Source organism: Carlito syrichta, unplaced genomic scaffold (assembly GCF_000164805.1).
Source record: "Carlito syrichta isolate Samal-C Ts95f unplaced genomic scaffold, Tarsius_syrichta-2.0.1 Scaffold290822, whole genome shotgun sequence".
In the NCBI taxonomy this organism is placed as follows: Eukaryota; Metazoa; Chordata; class Mammalia; order Primates; family Tarsiidae; genus Carlito; species Carlito syrichta.
The window spans coordinates 92989-113316 of NW_007234918.1; the positions used below are offsets into that span (position 1 = coordinate 92989).

General features: G+C 45.3%; 1 protein-coding gene and 1 long non-coding RNA gene across 2 annotated transcripts in view; both read right to left on the minus strand.

Annotated features, from left to right (window-relative positions):
* The window catches only part of SPESP1 (sperm equatorial segment protein 1), a 15936-nt gene extending 5363 nt beyond the window's left edge, over nt 1-10573 (minus strand). Inside the window, exon 1 of the mRNA XM_021710603.1 lies at nt 10525-10573. Within this exon, the coding sequence (XP_021566278.1) occupies nt 10525-10573 (49 nt within the window). The remainder of the gene's footprint in view (nt 1-10524) is intronic.
* A 199-nt stretch (nt 10574-10772) lies between these two features.
* On the minus strand, nt 10773-11609 carry LOC103256642. The gene is made up of 2 exons (XR_504084.1): nt 11434-11609; nt 10773-10968 (listed from the first exon to the last, which is right to left on the minus strand). It is a non-coding gene; the product is annotated as an uncharacterized LOC103256642 (long non-coding RNA).
* Nucleotides 11610-20328: the final 8719 nt, after the last annotated feature.

Genomic DNA, 20328 nt, shown 5'->3' on the forward strand with positions numbered 1-20328 from the left:
AGGCTGAGGTGAGTAAATTGCCTGAGCCTGTGGGTTCGAGACCTGCCTGGGCAACTTGGTGAGACCTCATCTCTACAAAAAATTTAAAAATTAGCCGGGTGTGCTAGTGCACGCCTGTAGTTCCAGCTACTTGGAAGGCTGAGGCAGAAGGATCGCCGGAAACCAGCAGGTCGAGGCTGCGGTGGCCGGGAGTGGCCACTGCACTCCAGTCTGGGCGACAGAGTGAGACTCCAACTCAAAAAAAAAAAAAATATATATATATATATATAAAGCCATAGTGCTTCATATTGAAATATTTACTGATAAAATTGTATAGTGTCTAGAATTTGCTTCTAAATAATCTAAGCCCAGGAAATTGGGGGAGGAGGGGCCCAGGGAATCGTGGGGGAAAGAATGTGGGTGGAGATGTCAACGGAACCGGGTTAATTATCAGTCAGCAACAGCTGAGCTGATTACAAATATGTGGAGAGTTATTACACTGCTCTTTCTACTTTGGTGTATATATTTAAATTTTTCTATAATAAATTTAAAAAAACTCTGTTTGAAAAAGATTTTAATTCTGGATAACTATCATAAGCAAATTTAAAATGTACAACCAAGAAAGGTTTAAATGGTTTTAAAACAACACTGTCATTAGATTACAGTCTACTAACCACCTGATCTTCAAACCATTTAGCGTGTCTCTTCTCCAAGTAGTAAGTAGGGCAGTCTGGTGGCTATTAGGCCAGTTAGGATGTCTGGACAGGAGAAGGAGGTTCTTACTGCTAGGGGATTTCTAGAAACCTAAGCATTCATTATGCCCTTAACTGTTACATGGGCAACACCGATCTCCTGCTCCTGGCTGCCTAGCAATAGAGCTCTGCCCTCCCACCCAGCTTCCCTCCCTTCTTCAGTGTCCTTGGTCTTCTCATTGTTCTGTTGTTGCATCCATCCTCTCGCCACACCTCCCACTTCCTGCTTTTGTCCCCCCAAAACCTCTGTGAACTTCATGTTGGCCTTCTCGGTTCTACTAATCAGGACTCGCAAATCGACTGCACACAAAAATGTTTGGAGGCGAGGTAGTAAAAGATGATGGAGCTTCAAATGCTCCTGTAGATGGCCCTGGCCACTGCGAACACCTGCCTTTCTCCATCCTTCAGGAGGTGCTAGAAAGCCTAACTAAATCCAGATTCTTACAAAGAACAGACAGGAGTACTTGGGATATTCATAGTTTACACTGGCAAGCCTGATATAATATCCCCGCTATTTTAACCAGTTAGCGACCTGGGCAAACACAGCACTATCCCAGACATGCCTTGGGGAAGGATCCCCAGCTGGGGGCGCTGGGGCCCTTCAGTGCCTGGATGGGCAGGATGGCTCACTGCTGGGCAGGCTTGAGGCGTTGCTGGAACCTCAGCAAGATGCCAAGGCTGGTCTAGAACCTGTGGGCTCAGGCAATCCTCTCACCTTGGCCTCCCAAAGTGCTGGGATTGTAGGTGTGAGCCACTGCACCCAGCCAGAAATTACTACAGCTGAGCCGGAGGCTGCCTGCACTTCTCTTTCTGAGATGGTACAGGGAGAACCATCACACAGAGGAATAACAGGAAAGTCAACAAAGCGGACCTAAACAACTGCCGGAGTCAAAGTGGGAAGATGGAAGACAGTGATTCAACAGAAACCCGCCCACATGAAGTCAATGCAGGGCCACAGAGTGACAGCTGTGGGAGATCCAAGGCCACCGAAGCTGCGGTCAGGCTAGAAAGGAGCAAATCCGTCATTTCTAAGTTTGCTTTCCCTTCAACAGGGAGCTAGTGACCATCTATCTCCACATCCTGAACTCTGGGTGGGCGAGGCTGCTCACGAGGCCGATCAATGTACCTCCCTTTAAAAAAGGAGTCCAACGTCAAGATCTTCCTTATGGCGTCCTGAAGTCTGATGGCTGAAGGGTGTGGCAGCTCTCCTCTTGGGGATCCCCCTTCCCACACTCCCTGCTAAGCTGCCTCCATGAGGGCTCACTGCCTAGGGTCGGTGGCCATGTGCAGGACTTGCTCAGTAGGAAGCCCCTTACTGTACAGCCTAAGGCTGGTGTTGGAGGTGGTGTTCAGATTTGCACTTTGATGGACCCATGGCCCTAGCTGGACTGGGACACACATCAAGCAGCTGACACCACCAGTCCTGTGACCCCTCCAGAAATTGGCTCTGCGCATGAAGACAGTTGCCATACCCCCACGATTTCATCCCAAACAGCAGCATCGTCTCTAGCCCCTGTCTGCCGAATTATTCCCTTTAGGGAATAGCCTGAGACTCTCTGGGAGGTGGCTTTGAGAAATATCCCCATCCTCCTCCCTCAGCTGCTTTGAGATCATTCAGTTCTCTCTGTGCTGTAACAGCTTCTGTCCTCGTCTTGTTTTTTTCTGGGCAGAAAGTGTAAGAACCCAGTTAGGCTGTAACAAAAAGATCCTAATAGCTCTCACTGACTGAGTGATTACCACGTGCCAGGCACTGGGCTTTGGATGTGAGGAGGGCTGATGAAGAAAAGGAAGAAACTGAGAAAGGGTAAGTAACTCGCCTAAGATTACATTCAACTTGTAAGAATTAAGGATGGGATTTGAACACAAGCTGCCTTCCTCCAAAGCCGATGCATGCAACAACGACACAATGTTGTCATAGAGAAATGGCACACAAGGCTGGCAGAACGGTACTAGGAAAATTCTTCTGCAGGGACACGAGTCTTTTTAACAACACATGCGGATATTAAATAAAATTAAATAAATAAAGACAAATATTCAGTTTTGCTCACCGTCAATTGGACCAAAATAGTTAAAAATACATGTGAATATTAAAATTAAACTAAATAAATGTATAATTTTGCTCTACGTCAATTGGGTCAAAATGCATCCCTTTCATATATTAAGGTGTATCTAGCAATATTAAAAATAATCCAAATACAATGTTTTCTTACTACAAAGTATGAGTGGAGCTGAGCGTGGTGGCGTACGCCTGTAATCCAAGCACTTTGGAAGGCAGAGACAGGAGGATTGCCTGAGCTCAGTGGTTCAAGACCAGCCTGGGTAACTTGGCAAGACCTCGTGTCTACAATAAATAAAAAAATTAGCTGGGAGTGGTGGCTCACGCCTGTAGTTCCAGCTACTTGGAAAACTGAGGCAGAAGGATCGCCTGAGCCTAGCAGGTCGAGGTTGCGGTGGCCATGAGCATGCCACTGCACTCCAGCCTGGGCGACAGAATGAGACTCTGACTTAAAAAACAAAGTATGAGTGGGAACTGACAATCAATAACTTACGAAAGAATCAATCTACTTTACACAGAAGTAAAAGGCAAGTTTATTACTTTAGAATTTATCCCAAGGAAAATAGTAAAATCATGAGCAATGAAATATAAAACCTCAATCAATAAATAATACACTTGAAATAATTTTCTTTTCATAGAATGACCACTTAATAAAGGAGTAAGAGTATGAGAATTAACATAAAAGTCAGTTAGCATGAAAACTTGTTAAAATTCTGTTCATAAAAGATATGCAAGCCGGGCTCGGTGGCTCAGCCTGTAATCCCACGCCTTTGGGAGGCTGAGGTGAGTGAATTGCCTGAGCCCGTGGGTTCGAGACCTGCCTGGGCGGCAAGACCTCATCTCTACAATAAATCAAAAAATCAGCCGGGCATGGTAGCGCGTGCCTGTAATTCCGGCTACTCAGAAGGCTGAGGCCGAAGGATCGCCGGAGCCCAGCAGTCGAGGCTGCGGTGCCCGGGAGTGGCCACTGCACTCCAGTCTGGGCGACAGAGTGAGACTCCAACTCAAAAAAAAAAAAAAAAAAAGATATGCAAATTAAACAGTTTTTGTTCTGCCAGTTAAGTATGCACATTTTAAAAACGATCAGACCCAGGACTGGCCATGCATGTTCCTTCCTTAGCCAAGTTCCTTCTTTGTGTCTCTTACGATCCTCAGATTGTCTGTCTCTGCCACACCCATCTTTTCTTCATAGAATTTGGGACCACTCTAACTACATTTATTTGTTTACTGTTTGTCAACTGCTAGATATTGTGAGGTCCTTGAGAGTTGCAATGCTACTTGCTTTGTTCATTACATCCTCTCTTCTACCCAGTGCCTAAGGTCATACAGAGTCAAAAGTTATGTTAAATGAATAAGTGAATGAATGAAATGCTAGACACATAAATTAGTTGTACTCTACTGATTGCTCTTAAAAATAATCACAGGCACAAACATTTCTAGAAGAATGCTGTGAAGGAAACTAGACTTCATGTTATGTTTGAAATAAATCTGCTAGTCTAAAACTATTTTTTGTTTTTTCTTGGGGGGAGGGTTTTCTGGCTAATAGTCTGATAAAATATTACAGAGGAAATCTGGGTAATAAAAAAGTTCTCTTATTTTAGGCAAAATGGGCAGTTTCTTTTATAATAAAAGGCACAGCTTTAACCACAGCTTTCTAAATGTCTAAGTTGGAAGTTTATCTAAAATAACATCATGAGCATTTTGGTTAGGCAGCTCCGATTTTCAGAGCTCCAGACTTGTAACTGCCCCTTACTAAATGGCCAAATAGAAGTTTAGATCACTTAAAGTTCTACTAATTATCTTTTATTGGATCTTATCAATCTCTAAAGTAACATCATATTGCTATGTTAATGGAAGTAAATCAGTCTTAAACAATAGTAAATTCCTTCATGATTTACTCTTTATGTGTTTCAAAGTATACAACTTAATGGTTTTCAATATATTCAGAGTGGTGCAATCATCACCCCATCTAAGTTTAAGGCCATTTTGTCACCCCAAAAGAAAACCCATTCTCCAGAGTCATTACCCCCAGCCCTAGACAACCACTTATCTACTTTCTACAAATTTGCCTTTTTCACACATTTCATATAAGTGAAATCATGTGTCCTTTTATGACTGGCTTCTCTCACTTAGCATAATGTTTTCAAAGTCATCCACGCTGCAGCATGTACCAGTATTTCACTCCTTTTTATGGCCAAATAATATTCCATTGTGTGAATATACTACATTTTGCTTATGCATTCATCAGTTGATGGACATTTGGGCTGTTTCTTCTTCGTGATTTTTAAATAATGCTGTTAGGAACATTCATGTACAAGTTCTTGTGTGGATGTATGCTCTCATTTCTCTTGAGTATATACGAAGGAGTGGAACTGCTGGGTCAAATGGAACATTATGTGTAATCCTTTGAAGGACTGCCAAGCAGATGCATTCCTACCAGCAGAGTGTGCACCTGTTATTGCCTGTTCCTATGGTCACAGCCATCCTTGTGGGTGTCAAGTGGTATCTCAAGCCAGGCCGACTCAGTCATTTGGTCGACCTGGCCAATAAAAGTGATTTTGACTTATGTTGTTCTAATGGCTAATGATATTGAGCATTTTTCATGTGCCTATTGGTCATTTACACAATTCCTTTGAAGCAATGTCCATTCTGATACTTTTCCCATCTCTTAATTGGATTGCCTTTTTATTACTGAGTTATAAATTTTTAAAAATATATTCTGAAGACCAGTCCCATTTATGACTTGAAAATATTTTTTCTCCTATCCTGTGAGTTGTCTTTACTTTCTTAATGATATAATCTGCAGCACACATTTTCAATGTTGATGTATTTTAATTTATCTATTTTTCTTTTGTTGCTTGTGCTTTTGGTGTCACATCTAGGAAAACACTGCCAAGTTCAAGGTCATGAAGATTCACACCTATGTTTTCTTCTAAGAGTTTTATAGTTTTAGCTCTTACTTTTATATCTATAATTTAATTTTAATACATGGTTTAAAGGGTCCAACTTCATTCTTGTGCCTGGTGTCCAAGCCTATTTGCTGAAAAGACAGTTCTATATCCCACTGAATTATCACCCTGGCATCCTTGCTGGAATGCAATCGACCATAAAAGTAATAATTCCTTTCTGAACTCACAATTCTATAACCTATGTATCTATTCCTATGCCAGTACTATACTATCTTGATTACAGCAGTTGTAATGGTAAGCTTTGAAATAAAGGTGAGTCCTCAAACCGTGTTCTTTTTTCAATCCTTTGTTTTTACTGGGTCCCTTGCAATTATGATTTTTGGTATCAGCTTGTTGATTTCTTAAAAAAAGAAACTAGAATTTTGATAGAGATTCTTTTTTTTTTTTTTTTTTGAGTTGGAGTCTCACTCGGTTGCCCAGACTGGAGTGCAGTGGCCGCTCCCGGCCACCGCAGCCTCACCTACTGGGCTCCGGCGATCCTTCCGCCTCAGCCTTCCGAGTAGCTGGAATTACAGGCATGAGCTACCACACCCGGCTGATTTTTTGATTTATTGTAGAGATGAGGTCTCGCTGCCCAGGCGGGTCTCGAACCCGCGGGCTCAGGCAATTCACTCACCTCAGCCCTCCCAAAGGCGCGGGATTACAGGCTGCGCCACCGAGCCCGGCTTGATAGAGATTCTATCAAATCTATAGATCAGTTCAGGGAATATTTCCATCACATATATATCTTAAACATTCTTACAGATTATATATACTTACATAACTAGACTCATGCCACACATACGATATTTGATTAGTTTTAAAAAATGTTTTATTGAGTTACATTGCTTACACATTTTTAAGTCATTAAATTTTTTTGAATTACAGTCCAAGAACCCTGGAACATTAGATTTTTTTCATCTGAAGAATTTAGTAAGCAACACAAATTGTTTTCTCTTCTCATCTCCTGGGACTAAATGGTGCAAATGGGAATTGCAGAGCCAAGATTATTTTGGATAGAAAACAGAAGACCTACTGAGTAAGTACTTGGCTTCTAACATTGTATTTGGGTCTGTTTTGCCCACCAATTCAAAAACACATAGTACAAGGAGAGAAGGTAGCCACCAGCAACTACTGGCGAACCCGTTAGCAAGGAAATACATTTTGGGGAGCATAATTTTATATTATTTAAAAGGCTAAATACACTTGGCCTTGGAACATCAAGCTCCCTTTATCCTGTTGTAGGGTAATTATCAGGATTCGTTGAGAGCATCCTCCCTTGCATGAATGGGCCATTGGACACATTTCTCTAACCCCCGAAACTGTGCGGCAGCTTGTCTTCTAACGTGTGAATCTGTTGGTGAGCAGCCCCGGCGACAGCAGGAGAATCATGAGTCTATCCTTAAATGTTTTACAGGAACAAAGTATGGTCTTTTTGTAAGTATTGATATGTATTCACTTTTGTGCATGGAAATACTTTTGCCTATTTCGGGAGCATAAATACAACTACATGTACAATAAATAATATTTGAATAAAATTCATCTAAGTATTAATTATTTGAAAGTAGTTCTTATACTTTTGAGTGTCATCATGGACTCATAGACTTCTTACAGTCTTATACTATTATCACTTTTGGGCTCCAATGGTCACAACTTAGCCAGTTGGAGCTACTATATGTTGTCTTTAATGTCTTGAGGGAATCTCTAAATTTTTGTTTAAAAAAAAAATCTTAGATCCAGGGGGTGCATTTGCATGTTTGTGACATGGGCATATTGTCTACTGGTGGAGATTGGGCTTCTGGGGTCCCTATTCCCCAAACAGTGAATAGTATGCCCAATCAGCAGTTTTTAAATCCTGACCAGCCTCCATACCTCTCCCTTTCAGTGTTCCCAGAGTCTATTATTTCTATCTTTATGTCCATGAATGCCCATTGTTTAACTTCCACCTATAATTGAGAACATGCAGTATTTGGTTTTCTGATTTAGTTCACTTAGGATAATGGCCTTCGGCTCTGTCCAGGTTGCAGCAAAGGACATGATTTTGTTCTTTGCTCTTGTGACTAGAGCAGCAATGGACATAAGACTGTAGGTGTCTTTTTTACATAATGACTTATTTTCCAACTTTTTGGTGGATACCCAGTATTGGGATTGCTGGGCTAAATAGTGTTCTATTTTTAGTTCTTTGAGAACTCTCCATACTGTTTTCTATAGAAACTGAATTAGTTTACATTTCCTCCAACAGTGTGTGAATGTTCCCTTTTCTCCACATTCATGCCAGCATCTATCATTCTTTGATTTTTTTTTTTTAAGTTGGAGTCTCGCTCCGTCGCCCAGACTGGAGTGCAGTGGCCACTCCCGGCCACCGCAGCCTCGACCCGCTGGGCTCCGGCGATCCTTCCGCCTCAGCCTTCCAAGTAGCCGGAATTACAGGCATGCGCTACCACGCCCAGCTGATTTTTTGATGTATTGTAGAGATGCGGTCTCGCCAAATTGCCCAGGCGGGTCTCGAACCCATGGGCTCAGGCAATCCATTCACCTCAGCCTCCCAAAGCGCTGGGATTACAGGCTGAGTCACTGAGCCTGACTATTCTTTGACTTTTTAATGATGGCCATTCTGACTGGTGTAAGATGATATCTCATTGTGGCTTTAATTTGCATTTCTTTGATGATTAGTGATGTTGAGCAGCTTCTCATGTTTGTTGGCTGCTTGTATGTCTTTTTTTGAGACGTGTCTGTTCACACCATTTGCCCACTTTTTAATGTTATTTTTCTTGTTGAGTTCCTTGTGAATTCTAGATATTAGTCCTTTATCAGAGATATAATTTGTAAATATTTTATCCCATTCTGTAGGCTTTCCGTTCACTTTGTTGATATTTCTTTTGGTATGCCAAAGCTTTTTAGTTTAAGTCCCATTTGTCTATTTTTGGTTTTATTGTATTTGGTTTTGGGGTCTTCATCATAAATTCTTGGACTAGGCTGATGTCCAGAAGAGTTTTTTCTAGGTTTTCTCCTAGGATTTTTATAGTTTCAGATCTTGCATTTAGGTTGTTAACCTATCTTGAGTCAATTTTTGTATGCGGTAAAGATAGGAGTCCAATTTCATTCTTCTGCATATGGTTAGTCAGTTTCTCAGCATCATTTATGAATTGGGTGTCTTTTCTCCATTTTTTTTTTTTTTGCCAGCTTTGTCAAACATGAGTTGGTTGTAGATACGTGGCTTTAATTCTGGATTCGTTATTTTGTCCCATTGATCTATTTTGTACCAGGACCATACTGTTTTAGTTACTACAGCCTTGTAGTATAATTTGAAGTCAGGCAGTGATACTGCTGCATTTATTCTTTTCACTTATGATTTCTTTGGTTTTAAAGCAGCCATCATAAAAATGCTTCAATAAACAATCATGAACATGCTTGAAACAAATAAATATAGTCCAGGCTGAGTGCAGTGGCTCACACCTGTAATCCCAGCATTTTAGGAAGTCAAGGTAAGAGGACTGTTTGAGCCCAGGAGTTCAAGACCAGCCTGGGCAACATAGCAAGACCTCATCTCTACAAAAAACAAACAAAAAAAAGCCACCTGTAGTCCCAGTTACTTGGGAGGCTGAGGCGGAAGGATCACCTAAACTCAGGAGGTCATCAGGCTTGCGGTGAGCATGATAGTGCCACTGCACTCCAGCTGGGGCAATAGAGTGAGACCCCAACTAAAAAAGAGAAACAGACTATAAGCAAATAAATAAAGAAGAATCAAATTGTTGACATTTTATAACTTAGAAAGTAAGTTTTAAAACTAAATTTTAGAACTGAAAAACTAGGCAGTCCCCGGGGTCACTGCCACCTCGGGTCACTCACTTGTGAAGGACAGCAGGGGCGAAAGCTTCATGGACATAGTTTGTGGCACTCCACCATGTGACAGAACATCCTGGGGCTGCCAGGTTGGGGACCTTGGGCTGATGCTGGAGGCCAACGTCCCCCTCCAGGGCCAGGGCGCCCTGCAACAGTCACCCCAATGCGCATTTCAGTTAGAGATGAAAAAACTCAGTAGTTAGGCTCATCAGCAAAATGCAGGAGAGGGAAGGAAGAATCCGTGATAGCAGTTATTCAGTCTGGATAACAGAGAGAAGAGAGAGACAAAAACACACAGAGCTCCAGGGACTTGCAAAACCACAACAAAAAGACTTACATGCGCATCACTGGAGCTCTGGAAGGAGAGGAGAAAGGTGGAGTCTGAAAAAGCATTCAAAGAAATAATGGCTGAATCTTTCCCAAATGTGGCAAAGACATGAATGTCCAGATTCAGAAGCTGAGTGAAACCCTGAATCCAACGCATCCGCCTGGTGTCTTTGAGTTTCTTCTGTTCTCGCCCTTGAGTTTCTTCGGTGCTCGTCTGCGGGTGAGTACTCAGGTCTGAGTGTAGGCACCCGGGACACTCATCCAGACTGTCCCCATCACCATTCAAGGCAACTTAGGTTGTGTCATAGTTCTAGGTTTTCAATCTAATTTTAACTCAGGCCTCTTAACACTTCTGAAACATAGCTCTACACAGTGAGCACGCACTGGCATACCCCATTTCACTCCTACCCATTCAATTGTGTTGACTGATGTGGTTAAGCCAAACTCCAACACTACCAAATGCAACGATGGACTGCAGTTAGACTGGCTGTGCAACTGCACAGACCCGATTTACATGTCTCGAGGTGGCCACCTGAGGCTCTTCACACAGCAAAGTCTCCGATGAGCATAGTTTCCAGCTTTCAAGGAGGGGCAAAAGAGCTCCTTGGGAAGCCCTTACCTGGGGCTTTAAGTCCTGTGTACCCAAGAGTGTCCCCGTGAGTGGACATCCTCGTGTCACTGAGTGTCCTAGACCACTGCCCACTACCACATGCTCTCCAGCTTTATCCCCAGGGGTCAGACTTACCCTGTAAAAGACCAGATAGTAAATATGTCAGGTTCTGCAGGCAGACGGTGTGACAACCTCTCATCACTGCTGTCCTGAGGCAGGAAAGCAGCCATAGACAAAACATCAGGGAATGAGTGTGGCTGGGTTCCAATAAAATTTTATTTTATGAACAGTGAAATTTGAATTTCATGCCTTTTCAAAAGTCACCAAGGGGTGCATTTCATATTTACATGAAAAATGCAGAAACTAATACAGAACTTTGGGAGGCCGAGGTGGAAGCATGGCTTGAGGCCAGGAGTTGGAGACCAGTCTGGGCAACATAGCGAGACTCCGGCTCTACAAGACAACGAAAAAAATTAGCCAGCCGCGGTGGCACACCTGTAGTCCCAGCTACTCAGGACGCTGAGGAAGGTGGCTGGCTTGAGCTCAGAAGGTTGAGACTGCAGTGAGCTGTGATCCTGCCACTGGCACTCCAGTCTGGGCTACGTGGTGAGAGCCCCACCAGAAAGAAAGAAACGAAAGGAAAAGGAAAGAAGGGAAAGAGGGCGTCAGGTGCCAAGGCAGCTCTCCCGCAGGGAGGGTCACGCCGAGCGCCCCACCGCCCAAAAGCGCACCCCGCTGCGTCCCCACGGCCCAAGTCCCCGAGGCCCAGCTCAGGGAGGAGGGACACACCCCAGCGCGAGGCCAGGACCCGGACAGCGGGGCTTGGGGTGGCGAGGACCGGGGACCAGGAAGGGCCGGACCTGGGGGCCCGGCCTCCGGGGTGTCCCTGGCATCGCCGCCGCCTCGGGTCACACTCACTCGGGAAGGCCGGCAGGGATGAAGGCCAGAGCAACAGCGCGAGTAGGAGGACTGCGGGCTTCATGGGCGTGGTCCGCAGCACTCCGCCATGCGAGGGGAACGTCCTGGGGCCACCAGGCCGGGGACCTCAGGCCGACCGAGCGATACCTGCGGCCGACACGTCCCACTTCGGGGCTCAGAGCGACCGGCAACGGTCGCTCCAATGCGCAGGCGCGGGCGCGAGTTGCGCGCGGGGGCGGGGCCGCCTCGGTTCGCCCTGCTCTCTCGGCGCGCATGCGCGCTCGGCTAAACCACGGCTCGGGAGAGATGGATAACCTGGCAGTTACAACAGCGTGGGGTGGCAGTGATGGGGGAGCGCTTGGCCCTGTGAGCACAGAGGACGACCTTCCCCCAAAAGGGGTGGGGGAGGTCTACGTGGAAGGACTGGCGGTCACCCTGATCCCCTCTTCCCAGCGATGTGCGACCTGTGCGATCAAGCAGGGCGTCTGCAGACTGCGGCCCGCGGGGCCAGATTGGCCTCTTTTTGTATGGCTGGTCAGCCAAGAACAGTTTTTACCCTTCTTTTCTTTTCCTTTGTTTTCTTTTCTTTCCTTTTCCTTTTCTTTTCCCCCAGAATGGAAGGCAGGCAGGCGGGGCATTGAAGACACCTTAAGAGGCTCCCACGATTTGGCTTTGTTTTTCAAAAGATAACATTCCACTTCTTTGACATTCTTGAAAAGATAAGGTTAGGGGAGGGGACGGGGCGTGACTGTCAGGGGATGGCACAAGGTAGATGTTGGGGTGAAAGATGGTGGTGGCCCAAGAATCTATACATGTGTTCACAGAGATACACTGAAAATAGCCTAGTTTACTGTGTGGTTATGTTTTGAAATTCACACACACGTCCCTGCCTCAGGGAGCAAGGGGCTTGGATTTCAGTTTGAGGCAATCGCTGGCAATGTTTTGAACTGGGAGAGGTTGTGATTAAGTTTTCATTTCGGAAAGCTCACTCTCCCCGGAGTGTCAAGAATGGGAAGCAAAGGCCGTGCGTGGTGGCTCATGCTTGTAATCCCAACACTTTGGGAGGTCGAGGCAGGAGGATCACTTGAGGCCAGGAGTTCAAGACCAGCCTGGGCAACATAGCAAGACCTTGTCCTTACAGAAAACCAGTAAGTAGTTAGTCGGGTGTGGTGGCACACAGCTGTAATCCCAGTTACTTGGGAGGTTGAGGTAGAAGGATTGCTTGAGCCTAGGAGGTTGAGGCTGCAGTGAGCTGTGATTGTAACATACAGAGACACTGTCTTTAAAAAAAAAAAAAAATTAAAAAAAATTGAAAAACGAAAGAAAAAAATAACGAGAAGCAAGACAAAAGGCAGGGAGCCAAGTTAGGAGGCTGTTCCAGTCACTGATAATTGATAGGGGTCTGGACTGATGGTGGCAGAGGACATGGGACAGGTGGACAGATCTGAGAGACACGTAGAGCTGGAAATCAACAAGATGGAGGACTGACTACCTGTGGGGAATGAGGGAGAGAGAGGGGATACCCAGGTTTCTGGCTTGAGCATGCAGGTGTGTGGTGGTATCGTTTACTGACGTAACACAGAGCACTTAAGGGGGACGAAGATGACGAGTTTCATTTTCTTTTTTTTTTGAGTTGGAGTCTCACTCTGTTGCTCAGACTGGAGTGCAGTGGCCGCTCCCAGCCACTGCACCCTCGACCTGCTGGCCTCTGGCGATCCTTCCGCCTCAACCTTCCAAGTAGCCAGAATTACAGGCATGCGCTACCACACCCTGCTGATTTTTTTGATTTATTGTAGAGATGAGGTCTCGCTGCCCAGGTGGGTCTCGAACCCGCAGGCTCAGGCAATCCACTCACCTCAGCCTCCCAAAGGCGTGGGATTACAGGCTGAGCCACTGAGCCTGGCTACGAGTTTCATTTTCAACACTGCTGTATTGAGATGGGTTTGGGACCTCCTCATGGCAGTGTGGGTCTTCAGGTCTGGGACACATTCCTGGGAAACATGACTAGAGAGGGAGGGCGGGCCTCAGAGGACATCAGTGGGGGTGGAGGGGGGAAGCCAGGGAAGCACAGATGCATCAAGGAGAGGAGGAGCCAAGGCTGTCAGGAGCTCCTGAGAAGTCAAGCAGGAGGAGAAGGACAGAGCTACTAGATGCGAGGTGGAGACTGTGTCAGTGAGAGGTCTGGGCAGAAGCCAGAACTTGGTGAGTTGAGGAAAGAGAAAGAAGGGACCGAGTGGTGACAGCTAGGAAGACAACTTTTTAGTGTGGTTCAGGGATCTTTCATGTGCCCCGTTGGTGCTTAATTCAGACACAGCAGCATCCTGGGATCAAGCAGTTGCACCTACAGCTATGCATCACTTGATGCCAGGGATATGTTCTGGAAAAATGTGTCATTAGGTGATTTCATCACCGAACAATCTTCTCTAGACCAAGGTCCTTGAGGGAAGGAGTTGGGTCTAAGTTATCCTTGCCCTCCCCCTTAAAGCCCAGCCAAAGTCTCACATTCATCAGGTGTTCAGTAAATGCATGTTTGAGTTCAATTGAAATGAAAAGTTTGGGAATTTTTATACAGGCTTTTGCAGAATCTTTAAAGGTGTTGAATAATGGCATCAAGACACTTAGAGATGAGGAGTTTCTTCTGGAGACTAAAAATTGTGTTGGAAGTTCTCTCTGCAGCCGGGTGAGTATTATTATTATAAATCCAGGTGACATAAATAACATGTGGTCTCATCTGTTTTTTTTGCTATGAAGTGAGACTTAAAAAAAAAACCCAGAATTTATTTACAAAAAATTGTGTACTTATTGTTACATGTTTAAATTCTAGTCACCTTCAAAGTCCTCTCCGTCTGATGCAATACACCTACGGAGATGCTTTTTGAGTCAATAACCATAGCCTTATAGTCAGAAGTTTTGAACTTGTCAGTTTGGATGCCTTTTAGTGTTTCTACTGGTTTTTGTTTCACCTCTTGCACATTGGCAAAACATTTCCCTTTGAGGACTTTTTTCATCTGGGGAAACAAAAAAAGTAACTCGGAGCCGGGCTCGGTGGCTCAGCCTGTAATCCTGTGCCTTGGGAGGCTGAGGTGAGAGAATTGCCTGAGCCTGCGGGTTCGAGACCTGCTTGGGCACCTTGGTGAGACCTCATCTCTACAATAAATAAAAAAATTAGCTGGGTGTGATAGCGCGCGCCTGTAGTTCCAGCTACTTGGAAGGCTGAGGCGGAAGAATTGCTGGAGCCCAGCAGGTCGAGGCTGCGGGGGCCAGGAGCGGCCACTGCACTCCAGTCTGGGTGGCAGAGTGAGACTCCGACTCAAAAAAAAAAAAGTAACTCGGGGTGAGATTGGGTGGATAGGGAGGGTGGGGAATGGGTTCATGCCATTTCTGGTCAAGAACTGCTCAACACTCAGTGCAGTGTGGGCAGGTATGCTCATAAATCACCCATTATAAAATGGGCAAACAAGTTGAAAGAATCTTAAAAAAAAATCCACTGAAGCTGAACGCAGCCTCTCACAACAACGCTCGCTGGTGCACTGGTGCTGATGGGTTATTAGGACACTTACCTAGTGGGGAAAGCCTAGACTACAAAGCCGTCCTCAAAAGGAAAATCTGTTTTTTGGTTTCCCCTTTATATTCTTCAAGTAATTCTGGGCAATTAATCTTGTTTGTGAGATAACTGTTTCAGAGGGAGCGTGCCTGTTTCCACGCCCTTCGAGTGTACAGAAACTTCCTAGCAGTGGGTGGCAGCATCTCTGAGGGCCAGCCAGGTCCAATATGGCATCTTGTTTTAACCTGTTTCCCTTTGTTTTTCAGGGAAGCTAAGGGGTCTGCCTCCTCTCTCTCCCTGTTCCCACTTGGGCTTTCCCTAGACTTCTAGCACACATCTAAGCCCACACTCACGGCTCCTGACTCTTTCTCTGTTAACCCAAGGTATTTGAGTTCATGAGCTGTGTTTAACCAGAGATACATTTGTCTCAGCAGAGGTAGCAGCATGTTTGGAAATCCTTCCATCACCACCACAGTTTACTCTCCCAACCCTTCTCACCACCCTCATTATTCTCCTGGGACCAAGGCACAGAGCAGTTCATCCCATAGCCCTTGCCTACTTAATGCCAATGCATTTTGTACATCTCAGATCTCAAATATCACTTCCTAACAACACATGGCCCAGTGCCTGGCAAAATAGTTGAAATTCAGTACTCATTAAATGAGTAAATGAACGATTTCACCCATCTCTCTGTCTGTCCATCATCCATCCGTCCACGAATCCGTCCGTCTGTCCGTCCGTCCGTCCGTCAGTCCATCCATCCATCCATCCATCCGCCCTTCTAAAAATCACCATGATTACCAGCCTGTGCGCACAGCGCCTGTCAGGGAAGGACTTTGGCCACCTGGGGGCAGCAGAGCCTCATGAAGGCTGGGCGGCGTCTGCAGTGACCCAGCATCTCTCCGGCCGTGAGTCTAGAAACTGGGTTTTGATTTCGCAGCGATGGAGCCTGTTTTGCCGTTGAGTGTTTTGCTCCACGTCCTTGCGTTGCATCCCAGATATGCCAGTTGCATGTCAGAATGGGCAAAAGTGAGTCAGTAACCATAGCCTTTGTCCTTCATGTAGGACGTTCTTCAGTGCCAGCGATGAAGGCTGCACCTTCAGTCTCCCTCGGCAGTTCAGACTGGTTCCTCCCTGGCAGCCAGGGGCAAGGTCTACTGTGCTCACTGAGATGGGCAAAAGGCATTTCTCATTTACTATCCAGGACTCCATGGGCTGTTTTTGTGTTCACAGATGGATGGCAATGCAGTCCCGGAATGCGGATGGGACCCCCTGGGAAGAGCTCCCTGGCCGTGACCCACAGGGTTTTCAGCTCTGTCCAGAAAATCCTCTCTCTTTCCTCCTGCCTCTGCTGGGGCAGTGTGCAGCATGGAATGTCCAGGTGGCTGGTGACACACAGAGATGTCAGAGTAGTGACTTATTGCTCCGTGAGTTCACCCCCCCAAGGGGGGTCCTGGAATTTTAAAGGAGTCCTCAACACAAATTTAATTGGAGTTTACTTAGCTTTTGAAATATGAAACATGTCCTCATTAACTAGGAAAATTCTAAGGACAGAGACCGTGTCTTTTTGGTTTCTGTCCCAAGGACTTTCACAGTGCTGGCAGTGTGGGTGCCGTAAGAATATGTTGAGTAAAATATGTGAAACTTTCTGCCACCAAAACAAATAAAGGTGATTTGGGTGAGGAGACCTTAATGTCTTTGGATCTCATGTTGCTTCTCCCTGAAATAATAACCCTTTATATTTGAATTGTGCATTAGTCTAAACCATATAGACTCTGCTATCTTTGACACAAGCACACTGGGGAGGTCAAGCAGGTGCTGTAAGAGCATTTCAGTTCCACAGATGGGAAACTGAGGCTCAGGCTGAGAGCTAGCTGAGTCACCCAGCTGCACCCTGGTGAGCAGAGACTACAAGACCCAGGCTTTTGCTCTTGGGACAGCCCACCTTCACCTCTCTGGGTGATGAGGAATCATTGCACCGGTCAGCCTCTTCAAGACTTTTAGCTCCAGCACTGGTCCTCAGCCACTGGGAATGAGTACAGACACTTCTCAGACACAACTGGTAATCAAGACTACGTGGTACTGCAGAGGCACAGACACATAGTTTGGTGGAACAGAACAGAGAATCCAGAAACAGGATTGATAAACTGGACCTCATTAAAATGAAAAATCGTTGCTCTTTGAAAGACGCTGCTAAAGAGGATGAAAAGCAAGCTACAGTTTTGTTTTGTTTTGCTTTTTGAGTCAGAGACTCACTCTGTTACTCAGACTGTAGTGCAGTGGCACGATCACATCTCACCGCAGCTTTGACCTCAGGGGCTCAGGCCATCTTCCCCCCTCAGTCTCCTGATTAGCTGAGACTACACGCACACACCACCATGCCTGGCTAATTTTTTTAATTTTTTTTTTTTTTGTAGAGACAAGGTCTTGCTATGTTGCCCAGACTGGTCTTGAACTCCTGGGTTCAGGCAATCTTCCCGCCTTGGCCTCCCAAAGTGCTGGGATTACAGGCACAAGCCTCTGTGCCCAGCCAACAAGCTACAGATTTAAAGAAAATATCTGCAAACCACAAATCTATAAAGGACTGGTGTTTAGAATATATAAGGAATTCTTAAAACTCAACAGTAAAAAAAAAAAATCAACGAGAAAATGGAAAAAGATACACTCACCAGAGAGGGTATACAGATGAGCAACATGCATGTGAAAAGTTGATCAACATCATTAGCCTTTAGGGAAATGCACATTAAAACCACTGTGAGATATCGGTCCACACCTATCAGAGTGACTGACGTAAAAATAGTGATGATATCCAGTGCTGCTGAGGATGCAGAGGAATGACCACTCACATGCTGCTGGCGGGATGTAACGTGGTACAGCCACCCTGGCATTTTCTTACCAACTATACATGCAAAAACCACACAAATCAACAATTGCACTCTTGGGCACTTATCCAAGAGAATAGAACACCACATAAAAACCTGCACGCGAATGTCCATAGAAATGTTATTCATCAGAACCAAACACCTGAAAACAACCCTACTGTGCCTCCATGGGCAAACAGTTATGCAAACTGTGGTACACCCATATACCATGACGAGCATTCAGCAATAAAAGAAATGAACTACTGATACATGCAACAACTTGGGTGAGTCTTCGGTGACTTATAGCTGAGTAGAGGAAAAGGCCAGTCCACAAAGATTACATGTTGCATGATTCTGTTTATGTCGCAGTCTTAAAATGACAGAATTATAGAAATAAGGTACAAGGCAGCTCTTGCCAGGGGTAGGGAATGGGAACACGGGGAGGACTAGGTGGTGAGGAGGTTTGGTTATAAATGGACTCACAAGGAATCCTGCTGGTGAGTTTGAGACCAGCCTGGGCAACATAGCAAGACCCCGTATCTATGGGGGAAAATATTAGCTGGGTATGGAGGCATGCACCTGCAGCTCTTGGGAAGGCTGAGGTGGAAGGATCACTTGAGGCTGCAGTGACCCATGATCACACCACTGCACTCCAGCCTGGGCGACAGAGTGAGACCCTGATTAAAAAAAAAAAGTCTAGTTAAAAAAATAAAATAGGCCTGAGCCTCATCCCAGACCAACTGAATCAGCATTTTGGGGGGTGAAACCTAGACACTGGAATTTTTTTTAAAAGTTCGAGAGGATATAGAAGATATTGGAGCTGGGCAAAGTGTCTCATGCATGTCATTCCAGCACTTTGGGAGGCAGAGGCGAGTGGATTGCCTGAGCCCAGGGACTCAAGACCAGCCCAGGCAACCTCATCTCTACAAAAAATCAAAAAAGTTAGCCAGGTGTGATGGCACAAGTTCCAGCTACTTGGAAGGCTGAGGTGGAAGGATCGCCTGAGCCCAGCAGGTGGAGGCTGCAGTGGTCGTGAGCGTGCCACTGCACTCCAACCTGGGTGATAGTGGGACTCCTACTCAAAAAAAAAAAAAAAAGATTACCTTTGTTTTGCTCAATGATAGCTGTATTTATAGTCGTGGAGGATAACGCTTATTTATTGATGCTGAAACTGGCACCTGCTACTTGTGGTGTCCTGGGCGGCCAGTGCAACCTGGAGAAGGTTCAGCAGTGGCCATGCTAAGCACACCAGATCTTCAGGTTTTAAGTCCTTTAATCTTTTTTGCTTGGGCGACAGAGTGGGACTCCTACTCAAAAAAAAAAAAAAAAGATTACCTTTGTTTTGCTCAATGATAGCTGTATTTATAGTCGTGGAGGATAACGCTTATTTATTGATGCTGAAACTGGCACCTGCTACTTGTGGTGTCCTGGGCGGCCAGTGCAACCTGGAGAAGGTTCAGCAGTGGCCATGCTAAGCACACCAGATCTTCAGGTTTTAAGTCCTTTAATCTTTTTTGCTTGGGCGACAGAGTGGGACTCCTACTCAAAAAAAAAAAAAAAAGATTACCTTTGTTTTGCTCAATGATAGCTGTATTTATAGTCGTGGAGGATAACGCTTATTTATTGATGCTGAAACTGGCACCTGCTACTTGTGGTGTCCTGGGCGGCCAGTGCAACCTGGAGAAGGTTCAGCAGTGGCCATGCTAAGCACACCAGATCTTCAGGTTTTAAGTCCTTTAATCTTTTTTGCTTGGGCGACAGAGTGGGACTCCTACTCAAAAAAAAAAAAAAAAGATTACCTTTGTTTTGCTCAATGATAGCTGTATTTATAGTCGTGGAGGATAACGCTTATTTATTGATGCTGAAACTGGCACCTGCTACTTGTGGTGTCCTGGGCGGCCAGTGCAACCTGGAGAAGGTTCAGCAGTGGCCATGCTAAGCACACCAGATCTTCAGGTTTTAAGTCCTTTAATCTTTTTTGCTTGGGCGACAGAGTGGGACTCCTACTCAAAAAAAAAAAAAAAAGATTACCTTTGTTTTGCTCAATGATAGCTGTATTTATAGTCGTGGAGGATAACGCTTATTTATTGATGCTGAAACTGGCACCTGCTACTTGTGGTGTCCTGGGCGGCCAGTGCAACCTGGAGAAGGTTCAGCAGTGGCCATGCTAAGCACACCAGATCTTCAGGTTTTAAGTCCTTTAATCTTTTTTGCTTGGGCGACAGAGTGGGACTCCTACTCAAAAAAAAAAAAAAAAGATTACCTTTGTTTTGCTCAATGATAGCTGTATTTATAGTCGTGGAGGATAACGCTTATTTATTGATGCTGAAACTGGCACCTGCTACTTGTGGTGTCCTGGGCGGCCAGTGCAACCTGGAGAAGGTTCAGCAGTGGCCATGCTAAGCACCCCAGATCTTCAGGTTTTAAGTCCTTTAATCTTTTTTTTTTTTTTTTGAGTTTGCATTTCACTCTGTCACCCAGTCTGGAGTG